The sequence below is a fragment of the Schistocerca piceifrons genome, chromosome 10 (genome assembly GCF_021461385.2).
Source record: "Schistocerca piceifrons isolate TAMUIC-IGC-003096 chromosome 10, iqSchPice1.1, whole genome shotgun sequence".
Lineage (NCBI taxonomy): Eukaryota > Metazoa > Arthropoda > Insecta > Orthoptera > Acrididae > Schistocerca > Schistocerca piceifrons.
In genome coordinates, this window is record NC_060147.1 from 3151934 (window position 1) to 3174856 (window position 22923).

A 22923-nucleotide genomic window follows, 5' to 3' on the forward strand; every position below is an offset into this window, starting at 1 on the left:
CCTGTTGGAACAGCACATTCCCTTGCCGGTCTAGGAATGGTAGAACGATGGGTTCGATGACGGTTCGGATGTACCGTGCACTATTTAGTGTCCCCTCGACGATCACCAGTGGTGTACGGCCAGTGTAGAAGATCGCTCCCCACACCATGATGCCGGGTGTTGGTCCTGTGTACCTCGGGCGTATGCAGTCCTGATTGTGGCGCTCACCTGCACGGCGCCAAACACGCATATGACCATCATTGGCACCAAGGCAGAAGCGACTCATCGCTGAAGACGACACGTCTCCATTTGTCCCTCCATTCACGCCTGTCGCGACACCACTGGAGGCGGGCTGCACGATGTTGGGGCGTGAGCGGAAGACGGCCTAACGGTGTGCGGGACCGTAGCCCAGCTTCATGGAGACGGTTGCGAATGGTCCTCGCCGATACCCCAGGAGCAACAGTGTCCCTAATTTGCTGGGAAGTGGTGGTGCTGTCCCCTACGGCACTGGGTAGGATCCTACGGTCTTGGCGTGCATCCGTGCGTCGCTGCGGTCCGGTCCCAGGTCGACGGGCACGTGCACCTTCTGCCGACCACTGGCGACAACATCGATGTACTGTGGAGACCTCACGCCCCACGTGTTGAGCAATTCAGCGGTACGTCCACCCGGCCCCCGCATGCCCACTATACGCCCTCGCTCAAAGTCCGTCAACTGCACATACGGTTCACGTCCACTCTGTCGCGGCATGCTACCAGTGTTAAAGACTGCGATGGAGCTCCGTATGCCATGGCAAACTGGCTGACACTGACGGCGGCGGTGCACAAATGCTGCGCAGCTAGCGCCATTCGACGGCCAACACCGCGGTTCCTGGTGTGTCCGCTGTGCCGTGCGTGTGATCATTGCTTGTACAGCCCTCTCGCAGTGTCCGGAGCAAGTATGGTGGGTCTGACACACTGGTGTCAATGTGTTCTTTTTTCCATTTCCAGGAGTTTATTTCTATGCCATCAGTGTTTGCTAAAGTTATTGAAAAGGCTGCTTATGTAAGGATAATTGATCATTTTATGTCACACGATTTGCTATCAAATGTACAGTTCGGCTTTAGAAATCGTTTAACAGCTGAAAATGCTATATTCTCTTTTCTCTGTGAGGTACTGGATGGGTTAAACAAAAGGGTTTGAATGCTAGGCATATTTTTTGATTTAACTAAGATGTTTGATTGTTTTGATCACCGAATATAGCTCCATAACTTGGTCCATTACGGAATAGGGAGAGTAGCTCAATTGGTTCATCTCTTACTTTAGAAACAGATAGCAAAAGGTCATTACTCACAATGTTGAGAATGTCTGTGATGTGGGATCTGAGTGGGGTACTGTCAAATGGGGGGTTGCCCCAGGGATCAGTGTTGGGGCCGCTCCTTTTCCTTATTTATGTAAATGATATGCTCTCTAGTATTATGGGTAACTCTAAAATATTTCTGTTTGCTGACGACACTAGCTTGGTAATAAGGGATGTTGTGTGCAACAATGGCTTGGTTTCAAATAGTGCAGTTCATGACCCAAGTTCATGGCTTTTGGGAAATAAACTAACACTAAATCACAGTAAGACTCATTTTTAGAGTTTCTACATGTAATTCAACAAAACCTGACATTTTAATTTCACAGAATGGGCATATGATTAGTGAAACTGAACAGTTCAAATTTCTGGGTGTTCAGATAGATAGTAAACTGACGTGGAAAAGCCCACGTTCAGGATCTCGTTCAAAGACTTAATGCTGCCATTTGTACTATTCGAACGGTATCTGAAGTAACTGATGGTTCGACATGAAAATTAGTCTACTTTGCTTATTTCAGTTCACTTATGTCATACGGTATTATATTTTGGGGTAACTCTTCTCATTCTAAAAGGATATTTTTGGCTCAGAAATGGGTGGTTTGTGCAATAAGTGGTCTAAGTTCGCGAACCTCTTGTCGGCCCCTGTTCACTAGTCTGGGTATTTTGACATTGGCTTCTCAATTTATATATTCTTTACTGCTGTTTCTTGTTAGCAATATCAGCTTATTCGCAATATCAGCTTATTCGCAATATCAGCTTATTCGCAATATCAGCTTATTCGCAATATCAGCTTATTCGCAAGAATAAGCAGCTTTCACTCAGTTAATCCTCGGCATAAATCCAACCTGCCTTTGTATCGTACTTCCTTGACTCATAGGCAAAAAGGTGTGCAGTATACTGCTGCATCCATTTTCAATAAGGTACCACAAGAATTCAAAAATCTTAGCAGTAATCCAAGCACTTTCAAATCGAAACTGAAGAGTTTCCTCACGGGTCACTTCTTGTATTCTGTTGTGGAGTTCCTTGAAAAATTAAGCTGATTCTTATGTTGTATTGTTGACTGCGTTTACTTAAACTTATGGACTGACTTTTTTTGGGGTGACGATTTTCAGTGGACGATGCAACCAATTCCCACACTTTCAGCATTTCTCGTATTGGACCAGAAGATTGCTGCTTTGCTGTTACTGCCGCCTCCTCTTTCTCCTCTTCCTCCTCCTTTGAAGAACTCCTCTCCACAACTCCCTGCCGTGAAACACACTGCAACTCTATAAGCTCTTCAGTGCTCATTTCTTGGCTGTAATCTTCCACAAGCTGATTGATATCACTGTTGTCCACTTTTAGTCCCATGCTCTTAACAAAGACACAATCTCATTGACTACAGGCTCCACAGGTATTGACTCTATTGCCTCCGAGTCACATTCGACAGTGCACTCTGGCCAAAGTTTCTTCTGAGTAGAAGTGAGAGTTCTCTCGGTAATCCCATCCCACTCCTTTTTGGTGATCTTGACACAGGTAATCGTGTGTAAGTGATATTTCCAAAACTCTCCGAGAGTGAGATTGGTAACTTCAGTCGACTCAAAGAAATGCCTGAAGAGTGCCTTAGTGTAGGGCTTCTTAAAATTAGAAATAATTTACTGGTCCATAGGCTGGAGTAACGGATTTTGATGAATTGAAATTCTTCAAGGAAGTGGTCTTGTAGGCCTGGAGGATTGGAGAATAGGCAGGAGCGTTGTCCATAATGAGCAAGATACGGAGTGGTAGATTAATCTCGAGAGAATATTTTTTCATCGAAGGACCGAACACTTCGTCGATCTGATCACAAAAAAGATCGTGTGTCACCCGAGCCTTGTTGTCGGATCTCCACATCACATTTAACCTGCTGTTGTGCCCTTTACACTTTTTGAAGGCTTGAAGAGTTTCTGAATGGTAAACAGGGAGAGGTTTAATTTTCAAATAATCTCTCGCATTGCCACAGAATAGCGGTGTGAGATCGGCTTTGGTTGTCTCACACCTGGGTAATGCATTCTCCTCTGCTCTTACAAAGGTATGCTTCAGTATCTTTTTCCAGAACAGACCTGTCTCATCACAATTAAAAACCTGCTGTGGCAGATAACACTCAGAATCTACGAGCATTTTGAAGTTTCTGATGAAAGCTCTCTGCTGCCTCTGTGTCCGCCATGCAGTGGACGCTAGTTCTTCTCTTAAACTTCTTGGACCACCCACCGCTTCCCTTAAACACTTCAGTGAATCATTCTCACCTTTTCACAAATTATGTTCCCATTAATAGTGTTTTGCAATCGCTTTTCATTTATCCATTTTATCCGTATAAGGAACAACCTGTCAGTATCGTCCAGAATACGAAACCATTGTTTGGATGTTCATGTCACTCGCTTTGCAGCATCTATCTCCTTAATCTTGTCCTGGTTCTTGAGGATAGTGCAAATAGGTGATGCTAAATCAGCAATGCTCACACCATGTCTGCATTTTTCAATTATTTTACGTTTCATTTCTAAGGTCATTTTCTTACTCTTACGGTCATATTCTTGCAGCTTTAGCTTCTGGGACATTTTTAAGAAGCTTATTAAAATTTGTGCATAAAAAACACTGTGGGAACACTATTTTAGAAAAAATGTGTGATTGCAAGCTGCAGTAAGGTGGGTAGCAGAAAGAGCGCTAAGCCCGGACTGTGGTATGTACTAAAGACATTATTGATATGCTGCTGCTGACAATGAAAGTTGCTCATATTGGCGACCGTTTCCCCCACCGCGTGCATTTGGCTGGTGATGTCGCACTAAATCGTCGTGACTCGTGCTTGTTAAGCGTGTCTGTTTTTAATAATTTGTTTAGCTCATTATGTGAATTGCACATTGTGGGAGCTGCTTATTAAGTGAGGTTCCACTGTATTGGCTGAACGAGGACTTTTGGACTAGCTCCTTTGTGGGTGGTCAGCTAATCTCAGTGTGGCATCAACATTTTCCTACACTTAGTTTTACAAGGATATTCTATTTTAAAATGCTCTGTGCACATATTCCAACATAATAAATATGGCTGCTTCCAGGGATTGTTTGGCAATTGTGTAATTGTCCAGTAATGGGTCTTTCTGTTTATTTATGCGCAATTGTTAATTTGTTTACTTTGGGGGGTCAACTAACAGTCACTGCACCAAGTGTCAGTCCTCTGCAGTCATCATCTGCAAACCGACTGACGGGCCTCTTGATGTTCTCCACAAGGTCATTTATACACTCTGTGGATAGTTATGGTCCTACAGCACTCCTTTGGGGTATCAACTTCCTTTGTTATAATGCTATTGCAATTTTGGCTTACATGCCTTTGTCACACTTAAGATTCAGTGCCGTATTGTTGTTATTGTTCTGATTTTCATTCCAAAGATTCATGTGATGCACTTCCCCCTGCCACTCTTTCCTGTACAAGCCCCTACGTCTCCAAATAGCTGCTGCAACCAATGTGATGTGCATTCCAGCCCAAGATGCTGGATTGGTGGTCATGTGTGCATGGTGTGTGTGTGTGTGTGTGTGTGTGTGTGTGTGTGTGTGTGTGTGTGTGTGTGTGTGTGTGTGTCTTTACTGACACAGGCTGTGGCCAAAAGCTATATGTGTGAGTGCCTTTTAATCTCATCTGACTGCAACCTGATGTGTCTTCTTTATGGTAACTAGCAGTCTGTCTCTTCCTACATTGTTGGTGTTCGTACCTCGAGTTTCGATTGTTTGATATATGAAAAATAACAAGTCTTCGCTTCAGCTTACGACCTTAGTGCACATCGACAGCAGGAATTAGTACCCTGTCACAACTAAATTTTTCTGTACCTTAACTATGTGTCTGAACAATTTCTTTTATTTCATCATCTGTGGAGCTAGTTGGTATATAAACCTGTACTACTGTGGTGAATGTTGGCTTCATATCTGTTTTTGGCCTGCATGGACTCCTATTTTGTATGCATTATTAAACCTACTCTTGCACTACCCTATTTGATTTGTATTTATGGTCCTGTACTCACCTGACTGAAACTTCTTTTCCACTTGCCACAGAACTTCACTAATTTCCACAATATCCAACTTCAAATCATCCAGTTCCCTTTTTAAATTTTCTAACCTACCTGCCCAATTAAGGGATCTAGCAGTCTATGACCTCACCTGTAGATTGTATGTTTGGTTTTTCACGATGACGACATCCTCCTTATCGGACCCACATGGAGACCCGAATGGGGAACTATTTTACCTCCAGAATATTTTACCCAAGAGAATGCCGTCATCGTTTAACTACACAGTAGAGGCAGCACGCCCCCAGGAAAACTAACAGCTGTATTTTCCTGCCGCATTTAACTGTTTGCAGTACTGGCACAGTGAGGTCGTGTCGGTTCTTGTTACAAGACAGTGGCTTATAATCCAAAATTGCAATAGCACAATAAAAACAGTTACAGCTAAAAGTGAAAATGACATCTTTTAAGAACTCCCTTGGGATATTTCAGAGGTTACTAATATGTCTGAAGGTTTCTCTTTACTAAGAATGGCATACTATGTTCCATTTGTTAGGAGCTCTTCTGTTCAGTCACAAAACTGGTCCAATATTCCGTACACTCATCTTTTGTTTATTAGGCTACAGTGTGGAACCCTGTCAGACATCTTCCAAAAGTCGAGGAACGTCAACCTGGGCACCAGTATTTGCTGCCTTCAAGATCTTGTGGATTAATTCACTATAAATGGACTACACAGTTAACAAGAGTAGTGTTACGCACGAAACTTACGTCAAAGTATAAGAATTCGATCATCATGTGTTTCTCATTGTGCGCCTCTCACACTGCAGGGCACAGAATGGGAGGAGCTGCTGCGGTGTCACCTGCTCCGAGTGCGCCCACTGCAGGTGTGAGAAGACGGACAGAGAGGTCTTACGGACAGCCGGTATGATGCCACAACTCCGGACACTTACGATGATGCGCGGTACCAGAGCTCGCATCTTACGTAAGATCTGCAGGAACTGTCCGAACCTCACAACTTTGCAGCTTCACGGCTGTCAGAAGATGAACTACTCGGTAAGTTGAACCTTCAGCTATAATGTGAGATATAAATGAGGGCCCACTTGTGCGAGTACTGTTTTTAACCAGATGGACAATTCCTGTTTTCTGTACTTTATAGTGAGGGATTGGACGGGTTAAAAGATACGTGTGCTTCTGAGAAGCAGAAAGTGCACGTCATTCAAAATGTAGCAATGTGGGACCTCTCATCTTGCTTTGAGACCACTCTTAGAGTTCATACATGGTATGTTTCTTTTTTTCATTTTTTCATTTATTTTTGGACTACAGTTACCTGTTAAAATTATATTGTAGGTTACATTTCTTGTATTATCGTTAACTAGCCTTTTCCCTGTGGCTTTGGTCACATACATTTTTGACAAATATATTACGCACACGTCCTCCTCTCGCTCGCTGTGTCCACTTCTTCCTCTCCCTGTCTCCCTCATCCTCCCACCTCTTCCCTACTCCCACCTCTTCCCTACCTCTCTCTCTGCCCATCTCTTCCTCCCCTTTTCTCTCTCAGCTTCCTCCTCCTCCCTTTCTCACCGTCAGTCTCTCCTGCGCCCCCACCCCACCTTGCTCAGCTGTGCCACTGCAAGTCGTGCAGATACTACTCACATGACGTGCCAGTCATGCAGGGCAGCCTACATGTCAGTGGTAGGAAACCCTTTTGTGCCCATATAACCACTCCTGTGGAAGCTAGGAAGTTCTAACTGCCATAGTGCTGAATGGGATACAACAAGCAGCATGTCTTCCAAATTTGGGTGAAATTGATTAAGATGCAATTGACAATTTGCTTATTTCTGTAGTGCGAGAATTTTTGATGCAGTGACCAAACTCAGCAATCACGGTTAATAGAATAATAAAAAGTAGCAACCGGGATCACAAATTTGTTTTATATCTGGTGTCAGTAATTGGTTTCAGTCATTAAACCGACTTCAGACTGAGACCCCAGATGATGGAGGAGCCAGTGCCTAGCTCTGTTGTGTGATGCCTGTTGCTGTCTGGGACAGATACTACTTGATACTGGCTTCTCTCCTCATCTGGAGTCTCACTCTGAAGACAGATGTCATGTTCTCAGCTGTAATTTTTTATCATTACGGTAGAGAGTAATCAGTCTTGTCGAGGAAGCAGCTTCTCGTACAGCTTAGCTGCAGCGTGCTACCTCGGATGACAGTGAGGGAAGCCAGACACGGATCAGCTCTGTGCAGCAGATTAACGACCAGGTCTTCTGTTTTTGTTTTAGGGTGCAGGGTCGTACGCACCCGTGTCAGAAATGTAGAATGTCGGTGCCAATGACGAAGGCACCCCTGACATCACGGTCAGTTCGAGAGCTGTCAGTATATGCAAAGGTACTATTGTGAATTTCCGTGTGAAGGTCGTGAAACTGAAGGCAATAGAGCGAGTCTGGGGGTAGTGACCTTAGGAAGCAAATGGAGGCTGTGGCGAACACGGGCCGCTGCGTGAAGTCGAGCTGGTGAAGGGTTCACACGCGTCAGGAAAGTGGCAGGTATTGTGAAGTTAAGCTGTCGGAGGAAGAGCCGAAAGTGAACTCCGGGAGGTAACAGAGAAAAGGGACGTGCCCCATGCTGGCGATCAAAGGAGTCACTGAAGAAGGAGGCATAGGGTGGGTGGCCTGCACGGCAGACAAACGGTGTGCTTACCTGCTGAGGAGAAAGTAGGATAGCGGTAGTTTGGCAGCTTCAGCATACAGACTCTCAGCCGGTCTAGTGAATAGGTGCCAGTGACCAAACAGATGCCACAATGGTGAATAGTATTGAAACAGGATAAGAGGGACAGATGTGCAGATGCAAAAACGAAACACCCCTAGTCTAGTTTTGAATGGAAAAGGGACCGGTACAAACAGTGGAGGGTGGTTCGATCTGCTCCCCAGGAAGTACCACTGAGGGCACGTACAACATTGAGGGAGTGCATACAGTGGGCTGATAGGTAAGACACGTGGGAGGACCGAGAAAGTTTCCTATCGAGCGTGAGACCCAGGAATTTCATAGTTTCAACAAACTGAAGAGGTACAGGCCTGAGGTGCAAAGATGGCGGAAGAAACCCGTTGCACCACAAGAAATATGTACAAACAGTTTTGTCAACAGAAGAACAAAAGCCACTGTCCGTGCTCTACAAGTAGAGACGATCGAGACATCGCTGAAGATGCTGCTCGATGAGCGGAGTCAGTGGAGAACTGGAATAGATGCAAAATCGTCAACAAAAAGGGAGCCAAAGATGTCTGATGGGTGTCAGGCCATTATGGGACTAATGGCGATAGCGAAGAGGACGACACTTGGGATGGAACCTCGAGGCACACTGTTTTCCCGGATAAAGGTGTCCGACAAGGCAGAACCCTCACGTACTTTGAAAACTCGGTCTTTTAAAAATTCCTGAAGGAAACGGGATATGCGGCTACCGAAGCCCCACCTGTAGAGAGGACAGAGGATACCGGTCCTCCAGCAGTTGTGGTAGGCTTTCTCCAAATCGAAAAACATGGCCACAATCTGGGAGTTCCGCAGCAAACTGTTCGTGACACGGTTGGACGAAATGACGAAATGGTCGACTGCAACTAAATCCACAGTGTGCAATGCTTAGTAAATTGCGAGAATCATATGTTCCGTCACCTTGCAAACACAGCTGGTGAGAGAAATGGGGCAGTAGCTAGAAGGAAGGTCCTTACCAGCCTTAGATATGGGTATGACAGTGGCTTCATGCCAGAATATGGGATGTGATGTCATCAGTCATACGACCACACCACCGCCTGAGACACCGATCCGCCGGATGTGATTCTCTCAATAAATGGAACAGAAGAATGACTGTGTTAGCCAAAGAGTACACAGCCAGTTGCAGTACTTACGCTTGCCACGAGGCACCGCTGGGCCATTTCGTGTGCAGCAGGAGAGTAATGCAGTTGCGCCAGTCTACAGTTCGTAGCTGCGCTCAGTGGTCAGCCAGTGCCGACGTTAGTCATCATCTGCAGCTCAGTATTGCTGCCATCGAGTCTTTGTTGCTTCGTTCCAAGTTAGTCTTCAAATTCACCGGATTCGACATTTGAGATTACGAGACATTAAGTCATCACTGCACGATTTTTGACATGTATATTATGTCATTCTACAGACGCTTAGTCTAGTCGCGCCTTCTATAATTGATGACCAACTGATCGTGGACTGCAGCAAAGTTAAGTAATAAATTCTTTCTTATTTTGTACTCCTGCTAATTAATTGTGTTTTCCTGTTGTAGCTACCGAGCAGTCTTGGCATAGTTGAACCCACATTTCCACCTCCTCGGCTACCTCATCTTCACCACCTCGTGTTGACGGACTCTATTATGGTGGAAGATCGAGAGCCGTTGTGGGAAATGTGCCCTCTGCCCAGATGCGGTCGTACGTGTTAAGCAGAAAGTGCTTGCCCTGCCCGAGCCTCCTCCACTCATTTCCGACAGATGAGAAGGCAGGAAAATGGCAGCCCAAGGTGTCGGAGATAGCAGTAGGGTCCACTGTGACATTGTCTGCTACTGTCAGGCCCGAAAATCCCAGAGATCTGTCAGAGATTGGCCCACATGGTGGGCGAGGGAGTGGAATGTTAAAAGAGCTAATGAATGAAACTGAACTAGATTGTTTACTGTCCTGAAGAAGGTGATGACACTGTGCACACAACTGTTTATAATGAATGCAGTTTGCCATTGTAGGATTACGGTTAAAAATGCAGAGAGCACGTGTCTGCACGCAAATTGCGTCGCGGCACACCTCGGTCCACCGAGGGACCGGGGGGCACGGCGTGGTGAAGAGAAAGTGCGAGGAATGGAATGTTGTGTCACAGTAATGATAACGTCTGTAAGATACTCTACCTGGTCAGCTCAATGTTTGTCGAAGGGCACCAGAGAGGAGTAAAGCCTCCAGTCAGACTTAGTAAGCTGCCATTTGGGTGTGCACGTAGATGGGATAGGAGTCAGCAAATGGATAGCACACGGGAAACGGTCACTCGATTACGTGTCAGAGAACGGACGCCTCAGACAGTGGGTGAGCTGGGCAGTGCAAAAGGATAGCTCCAAATGGGAATAGGTGTGCGTGAAGTCTGAAAGGAATGTGGGTGCTCCTACGTTGAGGCAGAGGAGGTTAATTTGATTGAGAAGGTCAGTCGAGAGGGCACCTCTCCGACATATTCTGGTAGAACCCCAAAGGGGCCGATGCACATTAAAGTCACTGAGCAGCAGAATGGGGTGAGGTAGCTGCCCAATAAACTCTAGAAAGTCTGCCCCGGCGATATCAAATGACGGAGGGACATAAATGGTACAGAAGGAAAAGGTCAAGTGAGGAAGGAAAAGGCAAACTGCAACAGCTCGGAGATGGGTAATCGGAGAGGTGGATCGACTGTAAACGTCATCCCGTACGAGCTACGAGGCTCCTCCACGAGGGGGAGGAGGTCAAAACAGACTGGGAAGAAATGCGAGAGCTCAAACTGGTCGTGAGGATGCAATATTGTTTTCCCGGAGGCAGAGGACGAGTGGACACTGTGATTCTAAGAGCACCCATAAATTGTCGTCGTCGGATCGAAGAACGCAAACGTTCCACCGGAGGAGAGTCACGACGAGGAAAACACGGAGGGGTGTCACCTCGGCGGCTGCCGAGTGCCGGCCTACGTATACCTGTCACTACGGGACACGGAAGCGGGAACATCCCACTCCGTGAAGTCTACAGGAGTGTCGGCATTCTCCGTCTGTCGGCCTGCGTATTCCAGTGCAGAAAAACAGCCGAGAGTGCACACCGGCGACACAGAGTTCGGCCAGGTGAGGGTATCACGTGGCGACAGCGTCGCAGGGGAGACCGGCCGCCTCCGTTCCACTTCTCGGAGCCTTTCCGGTTGACAGAGGAAGACTCTGATGTCGGCTGGCTGGAGGGATGTAGAAAGTCTTTGTAGGAGTGTTCCTTCTGTCTTTTATGCCTGCCTGTTGTGTAGCAGGTGGCTCAACCCTGGGAGGCGAAAGTTTGTTGCACAGCTGGAGGAGGAGACGGGGACGCTACCGGGACACCGAGCAATTTCACAATCGCGGTGCTAAATATTAGGTCGGACGTCTGCACGGCCGGGTCCTCCGTAGAGCGAGAACGATACTGTAGGTGCCAGTCGGTAGAACGTGGGGTTTACGAGTAGCCGACAACTTACGAGCAGCCGGGTAATGCAGTTTTTCCTTCACTCGTATCTCCCGGACAGCCGACTCGTCGAGATACGCGGGATAATCGCGGGAGGATTTGGCACAGTCATCACCGCTGTCGCTGCAGCGGGGAGAAGGAGGTGGGCACTCGCCCTCATGAGCGTCCCTGCCGCAGGTTACACATCTGGCCGGGAGTCGACAGGACTCTCAGGTGTGGTCGTAACGGTGACACCGGTAGCAGTGCGTGGGGTTGGAATATACAGTCTGACTGTGATAACTTCATAACCTGCTCTGATGTTTGACGGAAGAACCACTCTGTCAAAAGTGAGAAACAGAGTGTGTGCGGGCACTGAGGAGGCATCTACCTTTTTCATCACACGATAGACTGCGATGCCACTCCAATCGGAGAGGTACGTTCGGATTTCTGCCTCAGTCAGACCGTCGAGCGGTGTAGTGTAAATAACACCGCAGGAAGAATTCTGCATTCGGCGGGCCTCGACACCGACGGGATAGCCGCGGAGGAGCGGAGCTGCGAGCAGTGTCGCGCCTGAGAGTCAGAAGTAGCCTCCGAAAGCAAAGTGACATTGTGTAAATGAGAGCAGGAGTTCACAGAGCCAGGGCCGGGTAATATACGGATTTAGCGTAGTGACTGACAGTCTTCAATATGTGAAAGCACGTGGAACCGTGGTGCAGCTGGGAGGGTCTTTTGAATCGTCGGCCTCATTCCGTTTATGTTTTGTAGACGTTGAAGGTGAAGACGATTGGCTCATTGCGAGAAAATCCCCCACGATTTTCGGCATGTCCGGCGGCGTGCTCCTTACTACTGGGGGGCACCCGTCAGAAGGGGACACACTTGCCTCAGACGATTGTTCACACTTCAGATTGCACCTCACGAACACCTAACAGACGTACCAATTGGCAATTTGAGAAGGTAGCAGCTCGGGCAATCGTCTCTCCTCGGGCCCGGCCTATACGAGGGGGTACGTGCGAACTCTACCTGTCGACTCGGGGCTGGGTTTTACACGTTACCGATTTGTGTGTTACGCGTCAGAGGCATAGGCGGTGCACGGGGAGGAAGAATAAAAAAGGAGGACCTCGAACGCTGAAACGGAGGAAGGATAGGAGAGGGGGAACAAGAAAAGAAAAAAGAAATGAAAAACAGTGCAGAGACTGTTCTGATATTGGCCACTGAAAATGCAAAACACCTTTCCAGAAACATTCCGGACACGTTCCCCGAGGGAGAAGAAAGAGAACAGTGTGAGGATATACGTGCAGCACCGAAGGGAAACTGTGCTGCAAAGGCAGCGGCCTCACGGTAGCCGAGCACGGGCCCGACGAAGAGTGGCGAGTCCCGTGAGGGATTGGGAACCGGTGGTCTGGTACTTCGGTCAGCCTGAGTGTGGCTTTTAGGTGGTTTCCTGCACTCGTGTAGGGAAATGCTGGGCTGGTCCCCAATCTCCACTCGGTACAAATATCGGTAATATACGGTTACACAAAGGACAAAGTTTACACGATCCATAGTCGTGTGGCAGCCACAGCTCTCCTCCCTGACGTTAACTGGTGACTGTGGCACCAGGAAGGGTATCTGGCCTCAAATTTAAAATAAAAACAAAATCTGCCAAATCGTGTTAAATAGTAGTGCCTTATGATGGGGTAAATGCTAGGAAAGACAGTCAGTGTTTGTGACGAAATTTTATTTTGGAGAACAGCCTGATTTTTGATATTTCATAGTACCGTGCAGTCAATAAATTTCAGCATCAATAATAATACTTTCTGGGACAATGACCTGTACTGCTCTACAGTACTAAGTTCCTTAATTTAAAAAATTCTTTAATTTTTATCTAATTTTCAATAATTTAGAATGTACTTGTATTTAATTATTTAATTTTGCATGTGAACATGTAATCAGGAGTATACTGCATAAATTACACATAAAAAATAGGACATGTTTAGTCAATTTACAAATGTATGTGAATTACTGAGAGACATAAGGAAATTTGTGTTAATTATATTACACTGCTTGATAAAATTATACAACCATAAATTATATGAGCCACTGAGAACCATAAGAGGCCAAAGCGTATCATCATTGATTGAGACTGTAGCATTTATTTATGCTTCTGACATCCATCAATCTTAGGCTGTGTCACGTTTGTCTGTGCTCTAGATCCACATTGTATGTATGAACAGTCACGAAAAGCTATCTCACTGGCTTCTCTGATATTCGGTTTGATGATGGTTTGCTTGAGGCCCTTGTGGTTCTTAGTGTGTGTGTGTGTGTGTGTGTGTGTGTGTGTGTGTGTGTGTGTGTGCAAAATTGCTACGCAGGAATGGCTAATGGATGAATGCAAGGCTACAGGAGCACGCATTACTGTGGGGAAAGATAGATACCATGTAGAGGAGCATTAAAGTGACTTTCGGAGAAAAGAGAAACAGCTGTACAAATATAAAGAGCTCAAGTGGCTCGCCAGTACTACGCAAAGAATAGAAAGCTGAATGGTGGAAGGAGTGTGTAGAAGGACTTTACAATGGAAATCAACTTGAAAGCAAAGGGATGATGACGTAAATGAAAATGAGACGGGGGATCTTATTGTGCGAGAAGCATTTGTTGGAGCACTGAAGTTTGAAATAAGGCCCCTGGAGAAAATGACATTCCCTCAGAATTATTGAGATCCTTGGGAGAGTCAGCCATGACAGAACCATTCCATTGTGTGTGTACAAGGTCTGTTCAAAATATTCCAGAACATTTGTAATTTAGAGTGAAATGTGGTTGGCATCTGCGTATGCTTGTGTTTAATGTGTTTCATTGTTGTATTTCTGTTAGTTATTGTTCAGTGCTGCATTTAGTAAAATGTTGTGTTGCACAGTTTGTGAATTTCGAGATGGAAGAGCTAGAGGAGCAATGCATCTGCATTAAATTGTGCACGAAACTCAAGAAAATCTGCAGAGACACTCCAAACGATGCAGGAATCCTACGGTGATGAGTGATTAAGTCATACTCTGTGTTACAAATGGCTGACACAGTTTAAAAATGGCTGGACAGAAGTTAGAGATGACCCTCATTCGGGACAACCTCTGACGTCTACCACCGACACTCGTGTCGGTAACATCGACAAAATTGTGCGATCCAGTCACAGACTGACTGTCCGAGAGATTTCGGAAGAATGTAACATTTCAATTGGACCGTGTCATGAAATCTTGACACAGCATATTGGAGTGCTATGTGTTGCCAGCAAATTCGTCCCACAGCTCGTGAGTCGAGACCAGAAAGATCTTCGCCGTGCAACCTGTGAAGGGCTCTCGCATCGCACAAATGAGAATGAGATGGTCCTTAAGAGTATCGTAACGGGTGATGAGATGCGGGTCTACAGTTATGATGTTGAGACTCAGGTTCAATCTTCACAATGGATCAGGAAGGATTCTCCGACACCGAAACTAGCTCATCAGGTCAGATCAAATGTCAAAGCGACGCGGACAGTTTTCTTTGACTTTGAATGATTAGTTCATCTTCATCACGAATTTGTTCCACAGGGACAAACTGTTAACCGATGGTAGGATTGGGACGTGTTACGAAGCCCAATAAAATGTGAGAAGGAAACAGCCTGAAAAGTGGCAAGACAGTTCATGGCTCTCGCATCACGATAACGCGTCCACACATCTCTCCCTGTTGCTGCATGACTGTAGCACAAAAAATTAAATCACTGTGCTGCCTGATGCTCCGTACTCTCCAGACCTGGCCTCTGTGGACTTTTTTTATTTTCGAAGTTGAAATCCCTTTTGAAAGGACGAAGATCTGCAATGATAGACGACGTAAAAGAAGATTTTCAGACAGCGTTTTGTGTAATCCGTCTAGAGGCGTACCAGGACTGCTTCCACATGTAGAAACGACATTGCGAGTGGTGTTATCAGTTGTGGTGGAGAGTATTTCGAAAGAGAGCATGTAGAAATAGAAGGTAAGCGTAGACAAATTTTTTGGACATAGTTCTAGAATTATTTGAACAGACCTCGTAAGGTGTATGAAACAGGTAAAATACTCTCTGAGTTCAAGGAGGGTGTCACGATTCCAATTCCAGAGAAGGCAGTTGCTGTACTTACAGTTGTGTATTCTACTGGACCAACGGTTTACTAAACCATTGTTGCAAAATACTGACACCGTGAGGACAAGTCAACGAATAAGTTACAAATATCAGTTTACCTTATACTGTGTTTAAATCGTGCATACATACTTTGCCAGCAGATAGTGGCACGTGTACACATTTAGAGGCTGCAGGGAAGTGTACACGAGTAGAATAGTATGTGGTCGTGCATTTCTTGTGGGTGGAAGGGCTGTTCACAGGAGAAGTGTATCGTGAAGTGGGTCCCGTGTATGTTGACAACTGTTTATCACAGAAATCTGCGTTCACTCGGATTAGGAGTTTATAAAGGGAAGGCAAAGCGTCAGAGATTGGGAGCGTGCTTGCTGTCCTGCAGTGGTTGCAACTGAAACCGAGAAGCAGTGTGTGGAGCAGATAATTCGTAACGAGTCGTATGTGGCGATCAGTGACGTAGCACGTGCTGTAGGCTGTTCGTGTCAAACAGCTTACACTATAATGGTTGAGCAGCTGAAGTTTCATAAAGTTTGTGCACTGTGGTTGCCTGGCATGGTGACTGAGGAGCACAAAATGAATATAATGGGCTTTTCTCAACAGCACCTCATTCGATACTCTGGGGAAGGAAGGAGGGAAGGAGAGGATTTAGTGGCACAAATTGTTGCAGGGGTCAAGTTGTGGGTTCACCACTTTCAACCAGAGACCAAACGACCATCCACGGAACGGAAGCATTCTACCTCCTCGACAATAAAAACAATGAAGGCCATTACCTCAGCCTGCAAGATTCTGCTCACCACGTTTTGGGACACGTGAGGGCTGTACTGGTGAAATTCCGGCCTCATGGTGAGGCACCGAATGCCGTGTCATACTGCACCAGTGTGTGGGAACTCTTGACACACCATTCACCACAAATGTAGTGATTCCTCTAGATGACAGTGCCTGCCCTCGTACAGAAAGACAAATACAGGACCTGTTACCAATATTTAATTGGGAATGCTTTGAACAGTTGCCCTACGGTCCCAACTTACTCTCGGAAGACTTCTTTGCTGCCAGTTATTGAGGGCTTGTAAAAAGGTGGGATAAGTGTCTGAATGTACAGTGTGAATATGTAGCAAAGTGAAACAAATTTCAGGAAGTTACTTCGATTTTTATTGCCTCTAGCCTGTTTTGCAACTTATTTATTGACACGCCATCACGCTTACAGAGGTACGGGAAAACTAGTAGAAGCTGACCTCGAGGAAGGTCAGTTTGGGTTCCAGAGAAATGTAGAAACACACAGGGCAATACTGCCCCTGAAGTTAGGTGGCATAAAATACGGGGAGTGAAAGGATATTTATGGCACGTACAGAAAGTAGACTGCAGATGTAAGAGTTTAAGGGCACGAAAGTTGCAGTGCCATACAGTATCGATACCGTGCCAGGCAGAATGCATCCGCTGCCGTCTTGAAGCCACATCTCTGGTCTTACACGTATGTAGCACCACTGCTGAACTGGATAAGAAGACACTGCAATGAGCCAACTAGTAGTCTACGAGTGAAGGTTATAGTGGCATTTCTGTATTTTGATCATTTATAATGATTAGGCTCTGTCTCCCCCCCATGAACCATGGACCTTGCCGTTGGTGGGGAGGCTTGTGTGCCTCAGCGATACAGATAGCCGTACCGTAGGTGCAACCACAATGGAGGGGTATCTGTTGAGAGGCCAGACAAACGTGTGGTTCCTGAAGAGGGGCAGCAGCCTTTTCAGTAGTTGCAAGGGCAACAGTCTGGATGATTGACTGATCTGGCCTTGTAACAATAACCAAAACGGCCTTGCTGTGCTGGTACTGCGAACGGCTGAAAGCAAGGGGAAACTACAGTCGTAATTTTTCCCGAGGGCATGCAGCTTTACTGTATGATTACATGATGATGGCGTCCTCTTGGGTAAAATATTCCGGAGGTAAAATAGTCCCCCATTTGGATCTCCGGGCGGGGACTACTCAAGAGGATGTCGTTATCAGGAGAAAGAAAACTGGCGTTCTACGGATCGGAGCGTGGAATGTCAGATCCCTTAATCGGGCAGGTAGGTTAGAAAATTTAAAAAGGGAAATGGATAGGTTGAAGTTAGATATAGTGGGAATTAGTGAAGTTTGGTGGCAGGAGGAACAAGACTTCTGGTCAGGTGACTACAGGGTTATAAACACAAAATCAAATAGGGGTAATGCAGGAGTAGGTTTAATAATGAATAGGAAAATAGGAATGCGGGTAAGCTACTACAAACAGCATAGTGAACGCATTATTGTGGCCAAGATAGATACGAAGCCCACGCCTACTACAGTAGTACAAGTATATATGCCAACTAGCTCTGCAGATGACGAAGAAATTGAAGAAATGTATGATGAAATAAAATAAATTATTCAGATTGTGAAGGGAGATGAAAATTTAATAGTCATGGGTGACTGGAATTCGAGTGTAGGAAAAGGGAGAGAAGGAAACATAGTAGGTGAATATGGATTGGGGGACAGAAATGAAAGAGGAAGCCGCCTGGTCGAATTTTGCACAGAGCACAACATAATCATAACTAACACTTGGTTTAAGAATCATGAAAGAAGGTTGTATACATGGAAGAACCCTGGAGATACTAAAAGGTATCAGATAGATTATATAATGGTAAGACAGAGATTTAGGAACCAGGTTTTAAATTGTAAGACATTTCCAGGGGCAGATGTGGACTCTGACCACAATCTATTGGTTATGACCTGTAGATTAAAACTGAAGAAACTGCAAAAAGGTAGGAATTTAAGGAGATGGGACCTGGATAAACTAAAAGAACCAGAGGTTGTACAGAGATTCAGGGAGAGCATAAGGGAGCAATTGACAAGAATGGGGGAAATAAATACAGTAGAAGAAGAATGGGTAGCTTTGAGGGATGAAGTAGTGAAGGCAGCAGAGGATCAAGTAGGTAAAAAGACGAGGGCTAGTAGAAATCCTTGGATAACAGAAGAAATATTGAATTTAATTGATGAAAGGAGAAAATATAAAAATGCAGTAAGTGAAACAGGCAAAAAGGAATACAAACGTCTCAAAAATGAGATCGACAGGAAGTGCAAAATGGCTAAGCAGGGATGGCTAGAGGACAAATGTAAGGATGTAGAGGCCTATCTCACTAGGGGTAAGATAGATACCGCCTACAGGAAAATTAAAGAGACCTTTGGAGATAAGAGAACGACTTGTATGAATATCAAGAGCTCAGATGGAAACCCAGTTCTAAGCAAAGAAGGGAAAGCAGAAAGGTGGAAGGAGTATATAGAGGGTCTATACAAGGGCAATGTACTTGAGGACAATATTATGGAATTGGAAGAGGATGTAGATGAAGATGAAATGGGAGATATGATACTGCGTGAAGAGTTTGACAGAGCACTGAAAGACCTGAGTTGAAACAGGGCCCCCGGAGTAGACAATATTCCATTGGAACTACTGACGGCCGTGGGAGAGCCAGTCCTGACAAAACTCTACCATCTGGTGAGCAAGATGTATGAAACAGGCGAAATACCCTCAGACTTCAAGAAGAATATAATAATTCCATCCCAAAGAAAGCAGGTGTTGACAGATGTGAAAATTACCGAACTATCAGCTTAATAAGTCACAGCTGCAAAATACTAACACGAATTCTTTACGGACGAATGGAAAAACTAGTAGAAGCCAACCTCGGGGAAGATCAGTCTGGATTCCATAGAAACACTGGAACACGTGAGGCAATACTGACCTTACGACTTATCTTAGAAGAAAGATTAAGGAAAGGCAAACCTACGTTTCTAGCATTTGTGGACTTAGAGAAAGCTTTTGACAATGTTGACTGGAATACTCTTTTTCAAATTCTAAAGGTGGCAGGGGTAAAATACAGGGAGCGAAAGGCTATTTACAATTTGTACAGAAACCAGATGGCAGTTATAAGAGTCGAGGGACATGAAAGGGATGCAGTGGTTGGGAAGGGAGTAAGACAGGGTTGTAGCCTGTCCCCGATGTTTTTCAATCTGTATATTGAGCAATCAGTAAAGGAAACAAAAGAAAAATTCGGAGTAGGTATTAAAATTCATGGAGAAGAAATAAAAACTTTGAGGTTCGCCGATGACATTGTAATTCTGTCAGAGACAGCAAAGGACTTGGAAGAGCAGTTGAATGGAATGGACAGTGTCTTGAAAGGAGGATATAAGATGAACATCAACAAAAGCAAAACAAGGATAATGGAATGTAGTCTAATTAAGTCGGGGGATGCTGAGGGAATTAGATTAGGAAATGAGGCACTTAAAGTAGTAAAGGAGTTTTGCTATTTGGGGAGCAAAATAACTGATGATGGTCGAAGTAGAGAGGATATAAAATGTAGGCTGGCAATGGCAAGGAAAGCGTTTCTGAAGAAGAGAAATTTGTTAACATCCAGTATTGATTTAAGTGTCAGGAAGTCATTTCTGAAAGTATTCGTATGGAGTGTAGCCATGTATGGAAGTGAAACATGGACGATAAATAGTTTGGACAAGAAGAGAATAGAAGCTTTCGAAATGTGGTGCTACAGAAGAATGCTGAAGATTAGATGGGTAGATCACATAACTAATGAGGAAGTATTGAATAGGATTGGGGAGAAGAGAAGTTTGTGGCACAACCTGACCAGAAGAAGGGATCGGTTGGTAGGACATGTTCTAAGGCATCAAGTGATCACCAATTTAGTATTGGAGGGCAGCGTGGAGGGTAAAAATCGTAGAGGGAGACCAAGAGATGAATACACTAAGCAGCTTCAGAAGGATGTAGGTTGCAGTAGGTACTGGGAGATGAAAAAGCTTGCACAGGATAGAGTAGCATGGAGAGCTGCATCAAACCAGTCTCAGGACTGAAGACCACAACAACAACAGGCTCTGTCTAATGGAATCTCTTGGACATGCTGTACGAATTTACGTAAACAGCAGTGCCACTGTGATTATGCGTACTTCTAATTGTATCTGCTCTCTGTCTAAGCACCCGCTATTCCATGACACCCGCCACGTGCGGATCCGACGAAAGGGAAGCAGTGCTGCAAAGCGAGGAAGCCTAAACCAGGTGTCGTTCAGTCTGTTCACTGAGCGAGCAGTAAAGGAAACTGGGAATAAATTTGAAAATGGAATTAAAGTTCAGGAAGAAGAAATTAAAAGCTTGAGGTTTCCTGATGACTCTGTAATTTCTGTTAGTGTCGGGAGAGGGCTCGGAAGAGTAGGTGAACAGAACGGATAATGTCTCGAAAAGAGGATATTAGACGAACGTCGACAAAAGCAAGACAGGGTAGCAGAATATAGTCGAATTAAAACGGGCTGTGGCGAGAGAATTAGATTGGGAAATTGGACACTAAAAGTAGTGGAGGAGTTATGTTATCTGAGTAGCAAAATAACATAATTGCTGAATTAGAAAGGATGTAAAATGCAGATTATCAATAACAAGAAAAGCATTTCTGAAAAAGAGGACTCTGTTAACATCAAATTCAAACTTAAGTGTCAGAAAGTCCACCTCTGCAACCAAACGATTAATGTTGCTGCCTTCAGTGTGGAGGTCTCAGGTTCAATTCCTGGTACCTCTTCAGATATCTTTTGAGATAGAGAGAGATGGTACGGTATTCACTCAGCCCTTGTGAGGTCAAATTAAGAAGCAACAGCATCATCAGGATTCATCTGGTGGCTACAACGGCTGGAGCAATTGTCAGCATGCCGATCACACGTTCCACCGTCGTAGACCGCTCCTCGTAGTGCCTTTTAGGCAGCAGTTGGCCAGCCAGAACAGGCCTACGTTTATGTTAGGAGACCTTTCCTGAAGGTACTTGTGTGTAGTCTACACTTGTATGTAATTGGGACGTGATTGATAAGCAATTCAGACAACAGTAAAACAGATCCTTTTGAAATATGGTGCTACAGAAGAAAGCTGAAGGTTAGATGAGTAAGTGACAAAGAGGTACTCTGTGAAATAGAGGTAACATAGATTTAGGATTGTCTGACGACAATGCTCTCACCATTGAAATCCCTTTAAGGTCAAACGACGATAAAGGTATAAATAATATTTACAAAAGAAACTTCTCTGTGGACAGCTGTCATCTGTTCATAAGTATCTTAGAAAATAAAAACTGGTTAGATGTTATGAAACAAACAAGTACAGATGAGGCATATAGTGTATTTTCATCGAATTATCTGATGAACTTTGATATGTGTTTCCCGAAGAAACTGACCAGAATCAAGTCTAATGGACACATAATGAAAAAACTCAATTCAGAGTTGAGGGAGTGTGCAGATACTGATTTTATAGAATATGTCAAAACGTATAGGAAAATATACTGCAGAGTAATTGCAAATGCAAAGTTAATAAGTAATGACATGGAAATAAAACAGTCCAGAAATAAAACTAAAATAGCATGGGAAATTGTGAGAAAAGAAACTGGGGTACCTATCAAAGATAAGGAAATTATTCTAAAAGATGAGGAGAATAAAATGTTAGCTAAATATGCCATGCCCAGTTATATAAATAATTACTTTTTAAATATACCCCAGACATTAAGCAGGAATTTTGGGGAGCAGATGAGGAGAGCAGCACCCAAGGCACCCAGCAGTATGATGGCAGTCCCAACATATGAAAAGGAAGTTTTAAAAGTGATTAAAAGTCTCAAGTCCAAGATGTCAGCTGGAGTAGTTGGGGTGTCAATAATAATAGCAAAGAAAACAGCTAATCAAATAGCGAAACCATTGGTGCACGTAGCAAACGTGTCAATGGCTGAGGGAGTGTTTTCACAGAAACTGAAAATTTCTAAAGTCGTTCCTCTGTTGAAAAAGAGAATTAAGCTTAAAATAGAAAACTACAGACCTGTCTCACTTCTCCCAACTTTCTCAATGTGTGACTCTATATTTCATTTGTATCTGTAAAACCTTAATCTTAATATCCACAATCTGGTAAACAGTAATCAGCACAGTTTTCAAGCTGGGAGAAGTACCGAAACAGCTGTACTGGAATACACAAAAGAAATAATCAGTAAATTGGGAGAGGGAAAAAGTGTAGTTGGATTAAATCTAGATCTGTCAAAAATCTTTGACACTGTTGACCACAGCATACTTTTGGAAAAACGTGAAGCTATAAGTATTAGAGGACCGGTAAAAAAGTGGTTTGAGTCGTATCTGGAAAAGAGGATGCAGGTAGTTGAAATTACAGCACCAAATATTAACCAAAAAATTAAACTAAGGTCAGGTCCAAGGGAGGTCACTGTAGGAGTACCCCAAGGAAGTGTATTAGGCCCTTTGCTATTCCTCATTTACATTAGTGATATCCGGGTGTCAGAGAGAAAAGCTAGAATCGTGTTATTTGCTGA

The 22923-nt window shown here is 44.6% G+C and overlaps 1 protein-coding gene across 7 annotated transcripts in view; it reads left to right on the top strand.

The window, feature by feature from the left end:
- The window catches only part of LOC124718794 (F-box/LRR-repeat protein fbxl-1-like), a 133586-nt gene that overhangs the window by 46214 nt on the left and 64449 nt on the right, over positions 1-22923 (top strand). For all 7 annotated transcript variants that reach the window (XM_047244402.1, XM_047244408.1, XM_047244405.1 and 4 more), the window contains exon 3: positions 6134-6359. In XM_047244402.1, the coding sequence (XP_047100358.1) occupies positions 6134-6359 (226 nt within the window). The remainder of the gene's footprint in view (positions 1-6133; positions 6360-22923) is intronic.